Source organism: Bombyx mori, chromosome 17, assembly GCF_030269925.1.
Source record: "Bombyx mori chromosome 17, ASM3026992v2".
NCBI lineage: Eukaryota > Metazoa > Arthropoda > Insecta > Lepidoptera > Bombycidae > Bombyx > Bombyx mori.
This window is the reverse complement of record NC_085123.1, coordinates 8,495,812-8,515,101: the sequence shown is the minus strand read 5'-3', so window position 1 is coordinate 8,515,101 and position 19,290 is coordinate 8,495,812. Positions and strand designations below refer to the sequence as shown.

At 34.1% G+C, this 19,290-nt stretch overlaps 1 protein-coding gene across 4 annotated transcripts; it reads right to left on the bottom strand.

The window, feature by feature from the left end:
* Positions 1 to 1,635: 1,635 nt before the first annotated feature.
* Positions 1,636 to 14,836, bottom strand: LOC101736340 (uncharacterized). 4 transcript variants are annotated; one of them, XM_012695846.4, is made up of 4 exons: positions 14,630 to 14,836; positions 4,618 to 4,708; positions 3,605 to 3,682; positions 1,636 to 3,246 (listed from the first exon to the last, which is right to left on the bottom strand). In XM_012695846.4, the coding sequence occupies exons 2-4, from the start codon at positions 4,673 to 4,675 to the stop codon at positions 2,735 to 2,737; spliced, it is 648 nt and encodes a 215-aa protein (XP_012551300.1). In that variant the 5' UTR covers positions 4,676 to 4,708; positions 14,630 to 14,836; the 3' UTR covers positions 1,636 to 2,734. The 4 variants fall into 4 exon arrangements, 2 of the variants coding, with proteins under 2 accessions (XP_012551300.1, XP_062529350.1); XR_009975385.1 differs by lacking the exons at positions 4,618 to 4,708; positions 14,630 to 14,836 and adding an exon at positions 3,882 to 3,993; XR_009975384.1 differs by lacking the exons at positions 4,618 to 4,708; positions 14,630 to 14,836 and adding an exon at positions 3,808 to 3,981.
* Positions 14,837 to 19,290: the final 4,454 nt, after the last annotated feature.

Sequence of the window (19,290 nt, the reverse complement as noted above, 5' to 3'; positions counted from 1 at the left end):
TAATGCGTTTCGATTTGAAGGGTGGGGCAGCCGTTGTAACTATACTTGAGACCTTAGAACTTATATCTCAAGGTGGGTGGCGCATTTACGTTATGGATGTCTATGGGCTCCAGTAACCATTTAACACCAGGTGAGCTGTGAGCTCGTCCACCCATCTAAGCAATATAAAAAAAAAAGAAATGCCCTAAACAGATATTCGCTATATTGCGTTCATCATCATAATAATATTTAGATGTAACGCTGAAATAAGTCACTACTTACGAACTGTTATGATATTTTACAATACAAAATTGATCAATTTTTATTATTAACCTATTGGGTATTCAATGTGAAACTTAAAGACGAAATTTCGATATCTCGATTATGTTGTATCGGTAGCAACCCTACTTTTTAAGTCGAAACGCATAGTTGCTACATACCAGAAATACTACGCACTAACTCCAGCTGTTTTTATTCGAGCAAGCTTTGTAACGAGTAAGTTGTAAAGTCCGTGACACAAGTGTCGTTTCTTAGTACGTAGAATATTACTGTTTACACAGGTCCCGGTGGACTAGGAAACGCAAATACGCCTGTTTACTGAAGTCGCTGACAAGTTTACACAAAGATCAGTCCTGCCAACACGGAGCGTTGACCCTTACTTTTACATGGATCTATTTTTAAATACAAACAGACCGCGTTAATTCAGAAAAAAAAATGTTACGTAAATGTTGTATTTTTTTAATTAACCTAGTTCAGTTGTGACAGTATGCTTGTAGGGATAATTGAAATTTTATTTTAAAATCTAGAGTACTCTAAAATTAACCCGTCTTCAGTGTATATTTTTTTATATAAAAAATTTATACGTTACCTTATCTCTTAAACGAGGCTCGGAGAGTAAGTAGCAGCTTGACACCATAACCACACATGAATAACCTAGTAAAAAATATTTTTGTTCTTTGATGCAAACGAAAAATAGAACACGGATGATATAATACGGAATAATTAGTGATAAATTTGTGAAAATGAAATATTTAAACTAAAATGTGAATCAGACAAGAAAAAATACAAAGATAAGTATTAAATGGAACCGGATGAAAAGGCTCAAAGTTGTGTCCTATGAAAACATAAACACAACCCGACTAATCTATGTTGTTCGAATTGATTACGCGCCTAAACACAGTTCGCGCAGTCTCTCCGAAAATCAAGGTTGGAAACAAACAGGTCGAGAAACCTCCCATTAAAAAAATGTAATTCTCAAAGCTACACTTATCGGAAAAACATCTCATTTAAAATCCCATTTATCTGGTTATCAATTTGAATTGTTTTTTTTCAAAAAACGGGATCTCTTTTCAAAAATACATTGCTGCTCTGTAAAGAACGAAATATATATCGAGGGCTCATTACCCGGTGCTATGGTCTGAACAAATCGTGACGTAGATTCGTGAAGCATAGAATAACGTGGCGTGATGTAATCCAACTAAACATATTCTAGCCGTAACGGTAATCCATACCATAAAGAAATTGTACATGCTTCAGAGAGAAAGATAAGTTTTTATTTAATTTTTCAGAGAACCATTGTGGAGGTTAATACGGGTTAAGGACTTTGGGCCTCTGTAGAACAGCCACAAAATTCGTAGCGAAAATGAAACAACAATATTAATGAAAAATGTATTTATTTAGTAACGGTTTTCATTAACAAATTGATTTCAGGTATTGATGTAATTAATTAACAATCAGCCGTGTGAGTTTTTGATGGAGCGCGTTACAAATTGAAATCCGATATGGCATATATGGTTGTGAGCTATGTGTGAATAAACATTACAATTATTATAACGCATATTAATATAGTTTACTTAATTATGTCTCCAGTTGAGTTAACATATAATCCGGATGAATCAATTCAAATATCCAAAAGTACCTATAATGCACTTTATAATACCTACATAGCGACCCGCCCTCGCTTCGCTTCGGAAACATTAAAACACACATGAAACCAAAAAAAAAAAATTCAAAAATAGTAGCCTATGTTCATCAGGGACAATGTCGGCTTCTAATGGAAAAAGAATTTTTCAAATCGGTCCTGTAGTTTCGGAGCCTATTCGAAACAAACAAACAAACAAATCTTTCCTCTTTATAATATTAGTATAGAAGTATAGATTTGGCATACATAGCTAATAGCGTTGAAATAAAATTCGGTAATTAAATATTAATATAAAATGTCATATCTACAACTAACTTAATCCCTTAATGCTCTGTGATGTAATAACAATAAAATATAATAATTTTTATTAAAGTTTGTCTGTTCATTGCTCTGTGTATTGTTGCGAGATAAGAGAGAGAATATCGTTTTCATTTGAATCAAATTTTATTAAACCACAATAGAATGCGAAAAGCTAGCAATCACGCCTCATGTTCCTTGTAAACCATAAATTCGGCATGTCAAATAATATCTAATTGTGCTACAAACAAAGACATGAGTAAAATAAAAGACAATAAAAAAAACACGAATGTAAAGTTTTAGTCCTATCGTATCTGGAATCTCCAACACCATCAGTTTCGTTTTCGGTAAGAACCCCTATACATACAAACTTGTCTAAAGTCCTCAAAGTCACAGCTATAAGTACCAGGCATCGATTTGTAATTCAGATAACAACTTTGGATTCATTACGGTTATATGCTCCACAGTTGTTGGTCCCATTTACAAAAAAATATATATACACCACACGTTTGCTAGGTCTTATTGTACTGGATTCTTCTATCTTACAGCCGAAACTGCCACAACGACACTTCTTCTGTTCTTACTTCTATTCAATTTAATAAGTCTGTAACTAAATTTATGTTTTTCATGTAAATCTACACTATTTTCTCTATCCGCTTTTTCTCGATTGATTCTCACTGTTGGCCTGTTGAGTTTTTCCTTAACTTTTATCCAACGATCGTTTTTCCAGTCGTATTTTTTTCCTATCGACAGTAATATATCCGCGAAAGTCGGCCATTTTGTGTCTTCACTTTTTCTTGGGTTTGTTGTAAAACTGTGATTGTTTACATTTATGTGGTCATTTGTAGACTTTTTTTTATCATTAGTACTGTTGTAAACGGTATTAGTGATATTCTTGAGATTAATATTGAGTTTATTCAGTAATGGACTTTCCTGCCCTTGAAAACTTTTTGCAGTGTATTTGTAACGCATTGAATTAATATTGTCATCTTCTAACTTCTCCTCTGGATATTCATCGTAAAATGTTTCGATTTCACGTTCAATTTTATCTGTGAAACAATTCAAAAAACGTTGAAATACATTGTGTATGCCTTTAATTGATTTACTTAATATTACGCGGAAAATATTTAGGTTAGCTTCGCTCCCTTACGTTTTTTGTTTGTAATTTTTTTATACATAGAAATAAACCTACTATAAATATCTTAGGAAGATTTTCTTTTAGTATTTTTGACGTATTTTGGATTTCAGTTGTATTAATTAGACGCAATTCTTAAAATGTTGGAAACAATTTAAAATCAATAAGACAGTAAAGACAGTATCAATAAGAGAGATATCGAATCAAATAGTTGCCAAATACAAAAAAAGCACTCGGGTTGCTCATTTTATATTTGCACGGAGACGCTTTACCTGCCATCCTTTTGTATAGTTCAATATCATGTCTGAGGGTCTCTCTGTCTTTTTCCTTCCACTTTCCGTCACCTCGACCTAAAGAAAATAAATTAAATGATACATTATTGCTCGCACGTAATCCCGCTATGAATAAAAACCTTTTCAGGCTTAGTACAGCATAACGCTCTTAGCAAAGAAGTATTGAAAAAAATACTTCATACGTATATTTATAGAGCTGACATCAAATATGTAAAAATTTTAATGTTCATGGATAACGAATTACAGATGATCTCACGGACTATTGGATGTTAGCACTGTTATTTCTTAAGTTCATCAATATGAATAGCGTTACAGTTTTTCTACAAATATACACCTCGACACAGTGACTGTGATTACGTTATTTGAAGGTTACTGTTTTGCTCTGTCAAAACATGTCAACAACTTATAGTTATCAGAACATACTTAGATCTGCATTCAGTTTTTATTAGAAAAAAATGGTTACATATATATTTTTACTTAGACTTCAAAAGAATAAAATCTACCTGATTGTTTGAAATAAATAGAACATTGTATTTTCAACCATAAGTCGAAGTTTTAACTGCACAGACCGTGAGCTCGTCTGTTCATCTAATAAATAACATTGAAAAATAAACATATACATATATCTGATGCATATTTCGAATGAAACACCATATTGTGCTAGTGCTTCTCAATAGCATCAAGTTATACCTATATATCAAGCTATACCTTCTAATTAATGGCCGAAGACATATCATTCTATAAGATCCTCTGGGCTGACTTTTTTGCTTGTCTATTCTATGTCTATTTATTCTGGCTTCACCCTGACTGGTCCTAGCACGTAGAGCCCAGCCTGAAAGAATTTGCTTACGTCTGCCCTAGCAAGTGCTTCGTAAAATCTACCACCGCCGGATCGAAATCGCGACCAACCGAGAAGATCCCGTGAGAAACTCAGTGGATTGAATCTATGGACCTCCAGGCTTACAATAGTTCGACAAGAGTAAATAACTTACCTATACATAAAACAACGACGATTACGCAGCATGCAGTTTGTAGTACATTGTGTACCATTGTCTCAAAATATCTTATTATGGGTGCGTCAATCTAGAACAAAGAAACATTGTTTGTTAAACATAATAACGTAAATGACCACTTATTTCATAATAAACTAGTGACTATATAACGCAGTGATTGATTTTCGTCTCGAATAAGCAGAATAGTAGATTTTATAATTATATCCATACGGAGCGTTGAGAAAATGATGTTCAATAATATGTTGAGTTGTAAATTTAAATTTTTGAATAAATAAACCATCTTGCTAGTTTCTCCCGCGAAGCGTTCGTTTTTTTTTATTGCTTAGATGGGTGGAGGAGCTCACAGCCCACCTGAGGTTAAGTAGTTACTGGAGCCCATAGACATCTACAAAATACATGCGCCACCCACCTTGAGATATAAGTTTTAAGTTCTCAGTATAGTTACAACGGGTGCCCCGCCCTACAAACTAGGAGTGGGTGATATAAATCGTATATAGATTCAATATCTATATATCGCAGCAATATCGTTGAATCCGATATCGCCCCGCACGAAATCTATATATCGATATCAGCCGATACACGATATTGCTCGATGTGATGCGCATCGCCATATCATACCGATTCGTGAATCGAAATCTATATTTCGATATCAGCCGATACACGATATTGCTTGATGTGATGCGCATCGGCATATCGTACCGATTCGTTAATATCAGCAATATTCGTTTGGTTCGTATCGAATCGGCCAGAGTGAGTGAGCGCACGATAGGGATATCATGTGATGAATGAAACAGAAACAGGCATTATCCATACAATTGTAAACCTTATATTTAAGTCCATATGTCTGTAGATTATTCTTAGCGTATCAGCAGGATACAATTAAGGAAAGAAGTTTCAACTTTCGACCCTAACTTGAATGCAGTATAGCCTATTTGCATTGTTGAATTTAATTTCACGCGCTTTGACCTTGAACTAGAATTTTTGGACAAGTGTTTATAAATACTTAAAAGTTTTTTGTGTTTGATTTTTAAAGTACACATTTTTCTATTTTTAGTTGAATCCAAATAATTGAGGTTATTTCTTGTGTTTGTATTAAACTTTTGAAATCTACACTCTTTTGGTATATTTTGTAATTTTAAATTAAGACACAAAATACTAAAAACTGAAAATAATGTAGCCAGTCCTAAGCCTGGTAAAAGCATGAAGGAAAGTTTTTTTGATATTTTTATTTTCATGTTCTTTTTATTACTTTAAGATCATATTATAAATTGATATCAGAAAACCAACCGTATAACGTTGACTTAAATCTATATCTACTACGATATTATATCAGCGTATCGTTTCAAATCTCAAATATCATGAATCGAGAAAACCTACTAGCATCCATAAATATATATATTCAGAAAATATATAGATTCAATATCCGATATTGATCCTCGATATATAGATACGATTCGATACGCGGCAAAACCGATATTACCCACTCCTACTACAAACCCAAACGCATTACTGCTTCGCGGCAGAAATAAACGTCGTGAAAAACTACGGTACGGTAGTAGTAAGATTTACCAGTAAAATTTGGCCACGTAATTACGTAGTGTGAAAAAAAAACCCTGTTCAGAATCTCATAACCCATTGTCTTATGACTACGAATTAGGAGTGGGTGATATAAATCGTATATAGATTCAATATCTATATATCGCAGCAATATCGTTGAATCCGATATCGCCCCGCACGAAATCTATATATCGATATCAGCCGATACACGATATTGCTCGATGTGATGCGCATCGCCATATCGCGATATCGGACCGATTCGTGAATCGAAATCTATATTTCGATATCAGCCGATACACGATATTGCTCGATGTGATGCGCATCGGCATATCGTACCGATTCGTTAATATCAGCAATATTCGTTTGGTTCGTATCGAATCGGCCAGAGTGAGTGAGCGCGCGATAGGGATATCATGTAATGAATGAAACAGAAATAGGCATTATCCATACAATTGTAAACCTTATATTTAAGTCCATATGTCTGTAGATTATTCTTAGCGTATCAGCAGGATACAATTAAGGAAAGAAGTTTCAACTTTCGACCCTAACTTGAATGCAGTATAGCCTATTTGCATCGTTGAATTTAATTTCACGCGCTTTGACCTTGAACTAGAATTTTTGGACAAGTGTTTATAAATACTTAAAAGTTTTTTGTGTTTGATTTTTAAAGTACACATTTTTCTATTTTTAGTTGAATCCAAATAATTGAGTTTATTTCTTGTGTTTGTATTAAACTTTTGAAATCTACACTCTTTTTTACTTCTTAATTACTCTCGTATTACTCTCGTATTACTACGAATACACCTAGCCCCTTTCTTTGTACCGCAGACATATCGATACATCTTGCAATCATTTTGTTTATTTAACACCCATCCAAAATAAGAATCCCGATAAGATTTCCCCTTTGAAGTAGGAAGCACCAACAACCGTTTTTTTTTTCAAAATGGTGACAAACTATTTCTAGCGCTACACATACTTTGCGTTTTCCGAACAAATATTAAAAAGAAAAAAGTAAGCAGCTACTGTGTCTTTTGGTTGGTGTTTTTTACCTATAGGTCGTATCAAAACAACCCAACTCAGTAATAATTATTATTAACCAAGTAGAAATGTTATCTCATACTAATTTTACGAGCAAAGCAAAAGCTTTATATATGCACTTTTACTTATGATTAATTCAACTTACGCCCCGTTTTACACCATCGCTTTTGCATAATCCCCATTTGACGTAGTGAAGGCAGGTTTGTTTAAATAAGCTATTGTTTTTATTTTTTAGAGAATTTAAATAGTTCTTTAAATTGTACAAATCAAATCAAATCAAATAATTTTTTTTTCAACATAAGTACAGGGTAACTGGGACACGTTGCAAAATGCCGTTCGCGAAGTTAATTGTACTTAGATACCACCACCACCACCCTGCTGTTTCTGCCGTGAAGCAGTAATGCGTTTCGGTTTGAAGGGTGGGACAGCCGTTGTAACTATACTTGAGACTTTAGAACTTATATCTCAAGGTGGGTAGCGCATTTACGTTGTGGATGTCTATGGGCTCCAGTAACCACTTAGCTCCAGGTGGGCTGTAGCTCGTCCAACCATCTCAGCAAAAAAAAACCTATAGGTCGAACCTCAATTGAATTATTAGCAGCTGCGCCACATTTCAAACTAGAACACATGAGTGTTTCGCGACAAAAATTATTAAGTATGGCGGTACCATTACAGCCTACGACTGGTACTAAAAGTTAAGTACACTGCGTGTCTCTATGACAATCGTCCCTGGATTTTTGTTATTAAATATGTACATACATACGAGTATACACTTGATGACACCTGAAGTTCCACTTTAACGGTAAAATAGGACCATCTAATGAAGAATTCGACTTTTCGAATATCCATGTAACCAAAGTAGATAAAGTATGTAGTAGTAGGCATGCAGTTTTCCATGAATTCCCTTTTAAGATCATGAAAAAAAGATGGTAATATTAACTTTTAGATTTTTTATTACGTAATCAATCGCTTTTCATCTAATAATCTCTAGAAAATTTGAATCAATTAATTATTTAATTATTAATGATTAAGCCACACAAAGAAATCCCCGGTAATTGTTTCATCATTATTTATTTAATCAGCTATTGAACTTATTAAATTATATATTGAGCGCCTTGTTTTAGTTATAATATTTCATGAGAAAGCCATCAATGACTGATACATAGGGAACATTTCAGTCATAAAATATTTTTAGTGATTCCACAGAGTTTTTTTTATTGCTCTTATAGGCAGACGAGCATACGGTCCACCTGACGGTGAGTGGTTATGGTCGCCCATAGACGTGAACAATGCCAGGGTCGGAGCCAACCTGCTGCCTACCGTTAAGTACTTTCCAGAATTTCATTAATTACCTCATGCAAAGCGATCGTCAGAGTTTATTCACATCATTAATGTGAGTGCTACCATCCGGATTGAGATATGGATTACATTTATTAAAACCAGTGGTGGCCCAGTGGTCGAAATTCGGCTATAATTATTAATTTAACATTATTAATTTATATTAAAAAAAATATTTTTTTTTATTGCATAAGTGGGTGGACGAGCTCACGGTCCACCTGATGTTAAGAGGTTCCGGGGCACATAGACATCTACCACCGTAAATGCCACCACTCAGCTTGAGATATGAGTTCTAAAGTCTTCGTTTTTAGAATATAACGGCTACCCCACCCTTCAAACCGAAACGCATTACAGCTTCACGGCAGAAAGAGGCAGGATGGTGGTACCTACAAGTGCGGACTCACAAGACGTCCTACCACCAGTAGTTATGCAAATTATAATTTTGCGGATACTTTTTTATATCACGTTAACGCGAGACACATATTTAGTACACGGTGGTTTTGCGTTTCCTTCACAGCGGAAGTCAGTCGTGAACATTTTATCAAGTACGTAGGTATTTCATTAGAAAAATTGGGACTTGCCTGCGGGATTCAAACACCGTTGCATCGCAAGTGACGAATGAACCGGACGCCTTATCTTTAGGCCATGACGACTTCAAAACTGACTTCTATAATCACAGCGTTCGCCGAGGCTACACTATAGACATATATTATTAAAGACAAATAATATTAATCTATTTTCAATTTGACCACAGACCATAAAAATAAACAAAAAAGTATACATACTTAGTCTGGCCATAAATACTGTTACAATTAAAAATAAACAAAATATTACATTTGAATTTGGAATCTGTCATTTTTATAATTATGATTGCTCATTGAGTTTTCTCATTTTGGCGCCAATACATTGTACAATATTTTGCGATATTAAAATGGAGTGGAGTGATGAAGAGAACCGAATCGCTGTGATTGCATTACACAAAGTAGTGTTCGTACGAAAAAGGTGGTCAAAGCAGTAAGGGAAAGGATTCGAAGAAATCCTGTCCGAAAGCAAAAGATTTTATCTCGGGAGATGAAGATAGCACCTAGAACCATATCGCGTATTTTAAAAGATGACTTAGGACTTGCAGCCTATTAGAGACGTACTGGTCATTTCTTAACTGATAATTTAAAAGAGAATAGGGTGGTAAAATCTAAACAACTACTGAAGCGGTACGCAAAGGGAGGTCATAGAAAAAATTTGTTTACGGATGAGGAAAATTTTGCAATTGAGCAACATTTTAACAAACAAAATGACCGTATTTATGCTCAAAGCTCTAAGGAAGCTTCCCAATTAGTCGACAGAGTGCAACGTGGGCACTATCCGACTTCAGTGATTGTTTGGTGGGATATTAGCTATGAAGGAGTGACTGAGCCATACTTTTGTGAAAAAGGTATCAAACATCGGCACAAGTGTATCAAGATACCATTCTTGAGAAGGTAGCGAAGCTCCTTAACAACACCATGTTCAATAATCAAGAATGGTCCTTCCAGCAAGACTCGGCGCCAGGTCATAAAGCTCGGTCTACGCAGTCTTGGTTGGAAACGAACGTTTCGGACTTCATCAGAGCTGAAGACTGTCTAGTCCCGATCTTAATCCGCTGGATTATGAATTATGGTCAGTTTTAGAGAGTAGGGCTTGCTCTAAACGCCATGATAATTTGGAGTCCCTAAAACAATTCGTACGATTGGCAGTGAAAATTTTTCCCATGGAAAGAGTGCGTGCTTCTATTGATAACTGGCCTCAACGTTTAAAGGATTGTATTGCAGCCAATGGAGACCACTTCGAATAAGCTTTTTATACTTTAAATTGTTTTATATTTATGTATTAAACTAACACACTGCAAAAGTAATAAATGTTATTTGCAATAGAATTTTTATTTTTATTGTAACAGTATTTATGGCCAGACTAAGTATATGCGTGTGCAGGTCAGATGCATGTTAATGTGCGTTTTTTTTTAAATGAATTAAGGTTTGATTTTCATTACACGATGCTAATTTATCGTGGATCGGTGTTAAGTAGGTTCGATAGTTCCATCGTATAAACTACAAAGGATATTAACAAATGAACACTTATTTATTTAATTCTAGTAAGCTGTTCAATTTCGACTTTCTACTTCTTACTTAAACAAAAAAAAATTGGTCTAGTTCGATTTGTGTCTTTTAGTATTTGCTCAAAATTGCAATTTTAGAAAAAAGTTTATTTAAATGTAGGGTTAAAGTCACCATATCATATACAGTCAAACCTGGATAAGCGAGAGTTCAAGGGAGCACAATCTCATTCTCGCTTATAGAGGTTTCTCACTAACCCGAGTTTCTCGCTAATGCACCCTCTGAATTTCATTTCGCGATTTTCCGGATTCAAACGCATTCACTATTTTAAGTTGATCACTTAATGACAGTACTTTAATTTTTCGTTTTGACATGATGCAGAACAGAACTTTCCTTCGCAATTTATTAACGATAAACTGAGTAAGTCCGACAAACAGGACGGTACATAGGCACACGTGTCCATTCGAAAAGAATGCGATAAAATTACAACGTTATTTAGTTCCATGAAATAGAATAGGTTCAATATTGTCGAGAAAACAATGCAAAAACAATGGTAGGAAGTTCCACGAAAGTTAAGAATGAGTCATAAAATAGCAGATGTTAAATTTGTAATTTGTTTTGTCATTTATTCCTCCTGAATAATATATAAATAAATAAAGCTCGACTGTCGCTTATAGAGGTATAGATAAGTAGCAGTCTCACTTACGGAGGTCCACGGGGGAAAAACGACTCTCTCTTACAGAGGTTTCTGTTTCTCGCTAATAGAGGTTTTGGGAGCTTAAAATGACGGGTCCTGGCTATTACTCTCACTTGTAGAGTTTCCTCACTTATCCAGTTCTCACTTACCCAGGTTTGACTGTATTTATTATTAATTTAAGCATTTTAACATTTTTAGTATTAGCACAACAAACTTAAAAATTACTTGATTCATTTGTCCCTCACCTTTTATCATTTCCAGACTGTTTGCATGAATGTAAACGAAAAGGGAAAAGGCTTTAGCTTTTAAAAGGCGACACTCACTTTTTTAAATTTCTCGCAATTACCGGTGACGGCTGTACCTAAGAGATGTGGCGACTTTTTAATTTGTTTTAGACCTACTTTTTTACTAAAGCATTCTCGACATCATCTACACCCGGTGCGATACTTTTTTCTAATTATACGCTTAACTTACTTGAGAAAGGCGTTATGGAAAAACCGTTGTTTTGGTGAAAGACTAAACACGAAAGCGAAACATCTTAGAGTCAGCAATTGCATTAAGAATTACAAGTGAATGTCTACCAACAATTTTTTTGCCTAAAATTTCATTAGTCATAATAACGAATGTGGATTTGAAATTTATATCAAGACGAATGTTATACTCGTACATATTTTAACTAGCTTTCTAAATTTATCAATTAACTTTTTTTCATAATAAAGTAGACTAGAGGTCCCGCAGTAGTCGAAATTCGACTATAATTAATTGGAATTGTAATTTTGTACACTATTATGATTGTACTTTATACTTCTATAATCACAAATTTCGCCAAGACTACACTATAAAAAATATTAATAAAGACAAACAATATTTAATCTATTCTCAATTTGACAACAGACGTCAAGAACAAAAGTTTGACAATAAATAGTATGTATGCATGTGTGCGTCAAATACATGGTATGTAGTGTGTGTAATGTTTTCTTTATTGATTTAATGTATCTTTTATGCATTATTTAAACAAAATATTAGCATTTTGCACTTCTTCTCTATATTCTCTATAAGTGTGGAAATTTTCATTCTCCTCCGTCCGCGCAATTTTCGTAAAAACGGACACAAAGTTTTTGCTTCACGTATTGATATATAGATAAAAGTGTTGTCATGGCAACGGAATAAATAAATACTGAGAATAACAGTTTTTTTTTCTATTTTCACTAACTTTTTCTTAGTCTTTTCTGTGTTTATTTTTGTTCTTATAAAAAAAAGTGATTCTTATTTTTACATAAACACCCCTTCTGTGGTATTTGCCTAAGGGCTTGAAACGGCTACTAGAGATAGGATTTGATAACTTTCCAGCATCCTTTGTCCTTGACCGCGATATGTCCCGCGAAAGCGTCAGAAATATCAGTCTAGTTTCGTAATGCCTTTAATATGGAAATTTCATCAAGATACACAGTGAGGATACTTCTAAATTGGGCTTTTATAAAAGTAATGTTCTTTGAACACACTGAAGTATTGGAGGCATAAATAGGCAGTATCAGCTATTTTTATTTATAAGTATATTTAGTATATAAGTATATTTAGATAGCGTTCCAGAAACAAAACAGTCGGTTTCGAACATAATAAGTCTATGTAAAACATAAGATGCGATGCGTTAATCGCCAATGGGATCAAATCATCACCACCTACCATTTCGACACTCATGAGTAATTAATCAAACAGATCGTGTGTTAGAATTATTTTACAAAGAATATAAAGCAAAACTCTTTGATACTCGTACTTAGTACTTACTACTTAGTATATAATATGGTTCATTAAATAGTAAAAAACGAACGATTGATAACCAATCTCAAATGAAGATGATTAATTAATTCACTGGTGGTAGGACCTCTTGTGAGTCCGCACGGGTAGGCACCACCACCCCGCCTATTTCGGCCGTGAAGCACTAATGCGTTTCGGTTCGAAGGGTGGGGTAGCCGTTGTAACTATACTGAGACCTTAGAACTTATATATCGAGGTGGGTGGCGCATTTACGTTGTAGATGTCTATGGGCTCCAGTAACCACTTAACACCAGGTGGGCTGTGAGCTCGTCCATCCACGTAAGCAATAAAAAAAAAAAAATTTGAACTGGGCATGTAAGTGAAATTTATAATTCTTTATTGAACATCAACAATAATAAATAATAGTTAAAAAAAACCATCTAATAAATAGAAAATAAATTTATTATAAAAAAAAGCGTAATAATGTTTAACATATTGCATTGTCATATTTCCTAGATATGTATGCCAAAGTTCGAGTAATTCTGACGTTTTGATGGGGTCAAAATCATGTTCAAAGATTCCGTTACATACTAACATAGATATTAACATACGTATGAAGCTAATAAAAGCGTATCTAAAAATACATTTAGCTTTCAACAATATTTTTATGGTCTGTGACTTACATTCATTTTGATGCTTACTTAATGAAATTAATTGTGTATATTTTATAAAGATATCAGTATCAGAAAATCACTATTCACGCTTCACGTAAATTTTATATACTAAATGTAACTCAACGTGCGTGGCGGCATTTACGTTGTAGATGACTATGGGCTCCAGTAACCACTTAACGCCAGGTGGGCCGTGAGCTCGTCAACCCATGGATGAATTAAAAAAAAAAAAAGATGTGTGGTGTCGTGGGACACCGGATAGGAACGAACTTCCTTATTATAAAAATATTAATTTTAAGTTCTATTCGAGGTATAAATAATATAAAACTGGAGGTTTCGCAACAACCCACGGTCATTCGGTAACGTGCGAACTTATTGTGGTGCACTTCATTCACGGTTGTTTGCATACGAATTCGTGTATTGCGCAAACGAACGCTCTGAGATCGTGGGCAATGAATGATAAAAAAATACGTTATTTTTGGTACGTTATTACAAAGTTAAGCCGTACAATGTGTGCATTACTAATTTGTACGTTATTACAAAGCTAAATCGTACACTGTGTGCATTACTAATAAAAATCTTACGTTACGGACGTTTTTTTCCGGTTAGGGTACCCCTCCGCATCGTCCCATAAGGAACTTCGTTCCAAAAATCTCGATTCGACTGAGAAAACAAAAAATTTGGACCAAAAATTTTTTTCAAAAAACCAAACAAACTCTTCACGTCTAAATATAACTAGATACGAAAGAGTACATTTGTGCTTGAGAAGAATGTGTGGAACCAAGAAACCCTTTCTATTTTAACGAACCAAATCTCGTAGGTATTCAATTTCAAATGATACTTACCAACTCAATTAGACTCGAAAAACCAAAACGAAATTAACATTCTGATGTCTAAAGCAAATAACGCACATAGAAACGCGAATCGAACAACAAACTTTAACCGATTTAATTTCAAAGAATAACCGAACTCGTTCACAAACTTTCTTATGTTATTTGAATTTTCAGAATCCCGCCGACACGTCTGCTCCGTCCCGTTTCCCGGACTCCACTGAAAGCCTATCTTTGTAAGTTCTATACTCACAGCCCCTTCGTGTACCATCCCCTTTGTTAGTGAATCTTTAAAAACGGTCGCATCCATTGCTTACCCAAAAGCCATGATTATGGAAAACAGTCTGAGTAATAGCGCAATGCACTGTATGCGGTGTAATATTTCAGTTTGGATGGGTAGGTAGACGATTGAAGTTTATCCGCCTAGTAGACACCCGGTGTATCCCCCTAAAAATATAACAGCATGTACTCATCTCATACAGTGCATTCTTTTCAAATCAGCTGCTGCCTTTTTAAGTAATTATTATTTAAAAGCATGTTCCATGTTTTTTTGTACAAATGGATGAACGAACTCATAGCATCTTGTCTTAAAACGTAATGGGAGTCACATACGCGACTGCCACTACCAAGCTTGAGACATGAAATAGGATATTACAGTAAAAATCCTGTATTACCTTACAACAATAAAACATAATCATTTCACCGGTAGGCGAAATGAAAAAAAGAAAAAAATTTAGGTCAGGGAAGTTTAGATGTTAACAATATTCTTTAAGATAAGGGCTTGCGATTCTAGCCTTATCATATTACTGCTTCCCTATCGTGAAGTATCTAATAGCAGTATTCTTATCTACTTCCCTAACATACCCTTGATTTCCTTGTTGTGATTCAGAGTCAGGTAAGTTCACATGCCTAGCTATTTGTTGCAAAATCTTGCGTTTGATGATTATGTTATCATTTGTATTCTGACGTATTTAAAGTTTCAGATTTGCCTCAATGTGGATTGTCAAATTCACGTTTAAATGTGTATGAATTCAGTCAACCGTTTATAAGCTTTTATTTTTTTAAATTAAAAGAAGCTACAGTAATAAATAGTAAAACGAAATTACGATTCATCTATATATTAATACGTGAAGCAAAAACTTTGTATCCCTTTTTACGAAAATTGCGCGGACGGAGGAGTATGAAATTTTCCACACTTATAGGGAATATAGAGAAAAAGTGCACAATGCTAATATATTTTTTAAATAATGCATAAAATACACATTAAATCAATAAAGAAAACATTACACAAACTACATACCATGTATTTGACGCACACAGGCATGCATATTATTTATTGTCAAACTTTTGTTCTTGACGTCTGTTGTCAAATTGAGATTAAATATTGTTTGTCTTTGTTAATATTTTTTATAGTGTAGTCTTGGTGAAATTGGTGATTATAGAAGTATAAAATACAATCATAATAGTGTACAAACTTACAATCCAATTAATTATAGTCGAATTTCGACTACTGCGGGACCTCTAGTAAAAAGAATTCTCTAACCAAACCATAACATTTAAAAGAGCCTTCGTCTGGTCTATTGTTCTTAATGCAGTTAATCCGTGCTTGAATTAAATCAACTCGCCTTTATTCAAAGGGCGGGGAAGCTATTTTGAGCTCCACATCTATAAGAGACTTTTAATTTATCTCTTGCATTTAAAAACTAACAATTGCTTTTTGTTAGGACATCATGAATTTTGGAGTAATTGACATTAATCTCTCATTGTCGAAGCTGTAAATTAAATTAAGCTATCTCGGAATCGAAACTATACTACTACTACTACTACTACTACTATTCCTCCTCGTTCCTATTCCGTTCCTATTCGTCCTCTACCTTTCTTTTGTTCTGGCAAGCTTAATGCGATTTTCACTAGATGGTCTTCGTCCCGTCTCATGATATGGCCATACCATCTAAGGTGATTTTCCGATATACATATATATATACATGCATACATACTATACATACATACTATATATACATACTATACATACATACTATACATACATACTATACCGTTTTTCTTATTATTTTTGGATGGACACGATTAAATATCTGTACAACGAAACTTGACCCAGACGTGTTTCCTTACTGAAGCGAGGAAAAAATCGCTTTGAACAGAACGAAATCATTAGAGCCGTTGTCGCATACAAAAATGTCCATTACGGGAACCCTCTTCAAATTCTAAGCTCGGAGCTTTTGTCTTTTGCGTTATTTTTTTGTTACTCTTTTCAACCTTCAGGATTTTCAAAGCTTACGTTGTATATATGTTTTTAACATGTTCCTTTACAAAGAGAATATCTTACTTGCAACATAAGACACTAACATATAAAGTGTTTTTTTACATGATTATGAATAGTTGAATGTTTTTTTTCAAAGACTGATGATTGTTATTATTTCTTCTTCTCAGTCGTGTCTCTCTTGACAGAGTAGTCGTGATCGTCATGTAGCGGGAGGCCACCAATGCGGTGGACCGACCAAATTAAAATTGCAGTGGGAGGTCCCCTAAATGAGTGCAGGGAGAGATGGCGCGACATCGTGAGACGCATCAAGTCTGCCCTTTCCAACACTACATGACGATTGTTATTATAAGTGTGTATTATTTACAATCCAATAATAATTAGAGTAAATAGAAGTCCCGCAGTAGTCGAAATTCAACTATAATTAATCGGAATTGTAAGTGAGTACACTATTATGATTGTATTTTATACTTCTATAATCACAAATTTCGCCAAGACTACACTATAAAAATATTAACAAAGGCAAACAATATTTAATCTATTCTCAATTTGATAACTGACGCTAAGAACAAAAGTTTGACAATAAATAATATGCATGCGTGTGTGCGTCAAATACATGGTATGTAGTTTGTGTAATGTTTTCTTTATTGATTTAATATATCTTTTATGCATTATTTAAAAAAAATATTAGCATTGTGCACTTCTTCTCTATATTCTCTATAAGTGTGGAAAATTTTATACTCCTCCGTCCGCGCAATTTTCGTAAAAAGGGATACAGAGTTTTTGCTTCACGTATTAATATATAGATAACAATATTCGAGATTTGAATTAGTGAAATCTTCAATATAAATTCAGTCGTCGGACATGATGGTGTAAAAAATCATCCGATACTGTCTTAGCTCGAGCTATTTTGGTAGATCGTTAATCAGTTGTTGGAGCGGAAAACTGATAAGGTCGGCCTTTCGCCAATTAACTTAATGGTGATTCTTTTTGGGTTGCCATCAAAACAATGACCGTATTTTTAGGTTTGTTCCGAAAGAAACCGATAGTTTTCTTATTTTCTTAGCAAAATATTAATTTTTAAATTTGTGGAATATAATAAGTGAACAAATACTTAATTCACCTAGTATTAAATAATTCATCTTTAGCCATAAGAATTGAACATAAACAGATACCAATCAATGTACACTGTACAAGTCTCACGAAGAATCACCTTCGGATACTGTTGCCGCTTATGAATATAGGTTAAGACAAAACTTCCAAAACGTATCTTCTGTTGAAAACGTGCCGTGAATCAGACGTGGCTTTGAATTGTGATGAAAATTTTATGAAAAGAATAAATCTGTACAGACATTCAAGGTCCCGTTAAAATGGATTTAAAAAAATATCCTTTCTCTAATTTTTTATTAATATAACAAATTAACTGGATTAAATTAAGAATATCAATATGAAAATTCGTATTGCAGAATTGCGAGAAGTAATTACCGATCGATATAATAATTAATTATTTATTTCATTCTAAGACAAATTACATAGTATCAAGGACGCTTGTGGACCGCTCGTCTTATATAGAAATATCAGCTCAAGAGAGTGACATGCCTAATTTATATGTTTTTAAATAAACAATGCTATCACGCTCTCTGACTTTCCGGACATCAAAATTTAATGATAGTATTGATCAACTAAACTTTACATATCCGACTAGCGAATTGCGACTATCTGTAACTATCACTAAGCATATCACAAACAACTGTATTGCCAACAAACAATCTTTTCTGAATAAACTTTCGAAACTTCAACTTAATCTCATAAACAAACCATGAACGCTATTTACAATTAATGTCAAAATCACATCTATAATTTCTTTTAATTTCACCTCTCTCTAGCTTCTGCGACTTTTTGGCGGGAACGCGAGCAGAGATGTTGTGTGATTTGTTTTATTTTGTCTATTTAGTGTTTCCTCAGGTTTAAATGTGTAATAACGGTGGTTTATTAACTGTTTAATATCTGTGAAAGTGCACAAATGTGGGAAAATGAAACAAAGCTGCTGGACGTAACTACTCGAGATCTTCCAAAAAGTCCACTGAAAAACCTCTGTAAATGACCACCATTTTACTGAGATATGGATATTTCATCCCATATCACCTCATCTTATTTCATTTAATTTCATCCCAGTTGATTAGTGTCTCAAATTAATCATCTTCATTTCATTTCAGTCCATATTACCATTTTTCATAAAAAATAAGATTAAAAAATCAAATAAGACATGACTTAAAGGTCTCAGTTACCAGGTCATAAAATCCCAATAAATAAATCTCTACCTTCTTCTGATTTTAAATATCCGTGTGCCCGTTTCATGGCTCATTGAGACACTTATAAAAGGGTCCGAAGTAATAAT

Coding starts and splice junctions, on each gene's coding strand:
- LOC101736340 (XM_012695846.4), bottom strand. CDS start 4,675: ATGGTACACAATGTACTACAAACTGCATGCTGCGTAATCGTCGTTGTT. Junction 3,683..4,617: donor CGTCGTTGTTTTATGTATAG/GTAAGTTATTTA, acceptor TATTTTCTTTAG/GTCGAGGTGACGGAAAGTGG. Junction 3,247..3,604: donor ACTATACAAAAGGATGGCAG/GTAAAGCGTCTC, acceptor ATTGTTTCACAG/ATAAAATTGAACGTGAAATC.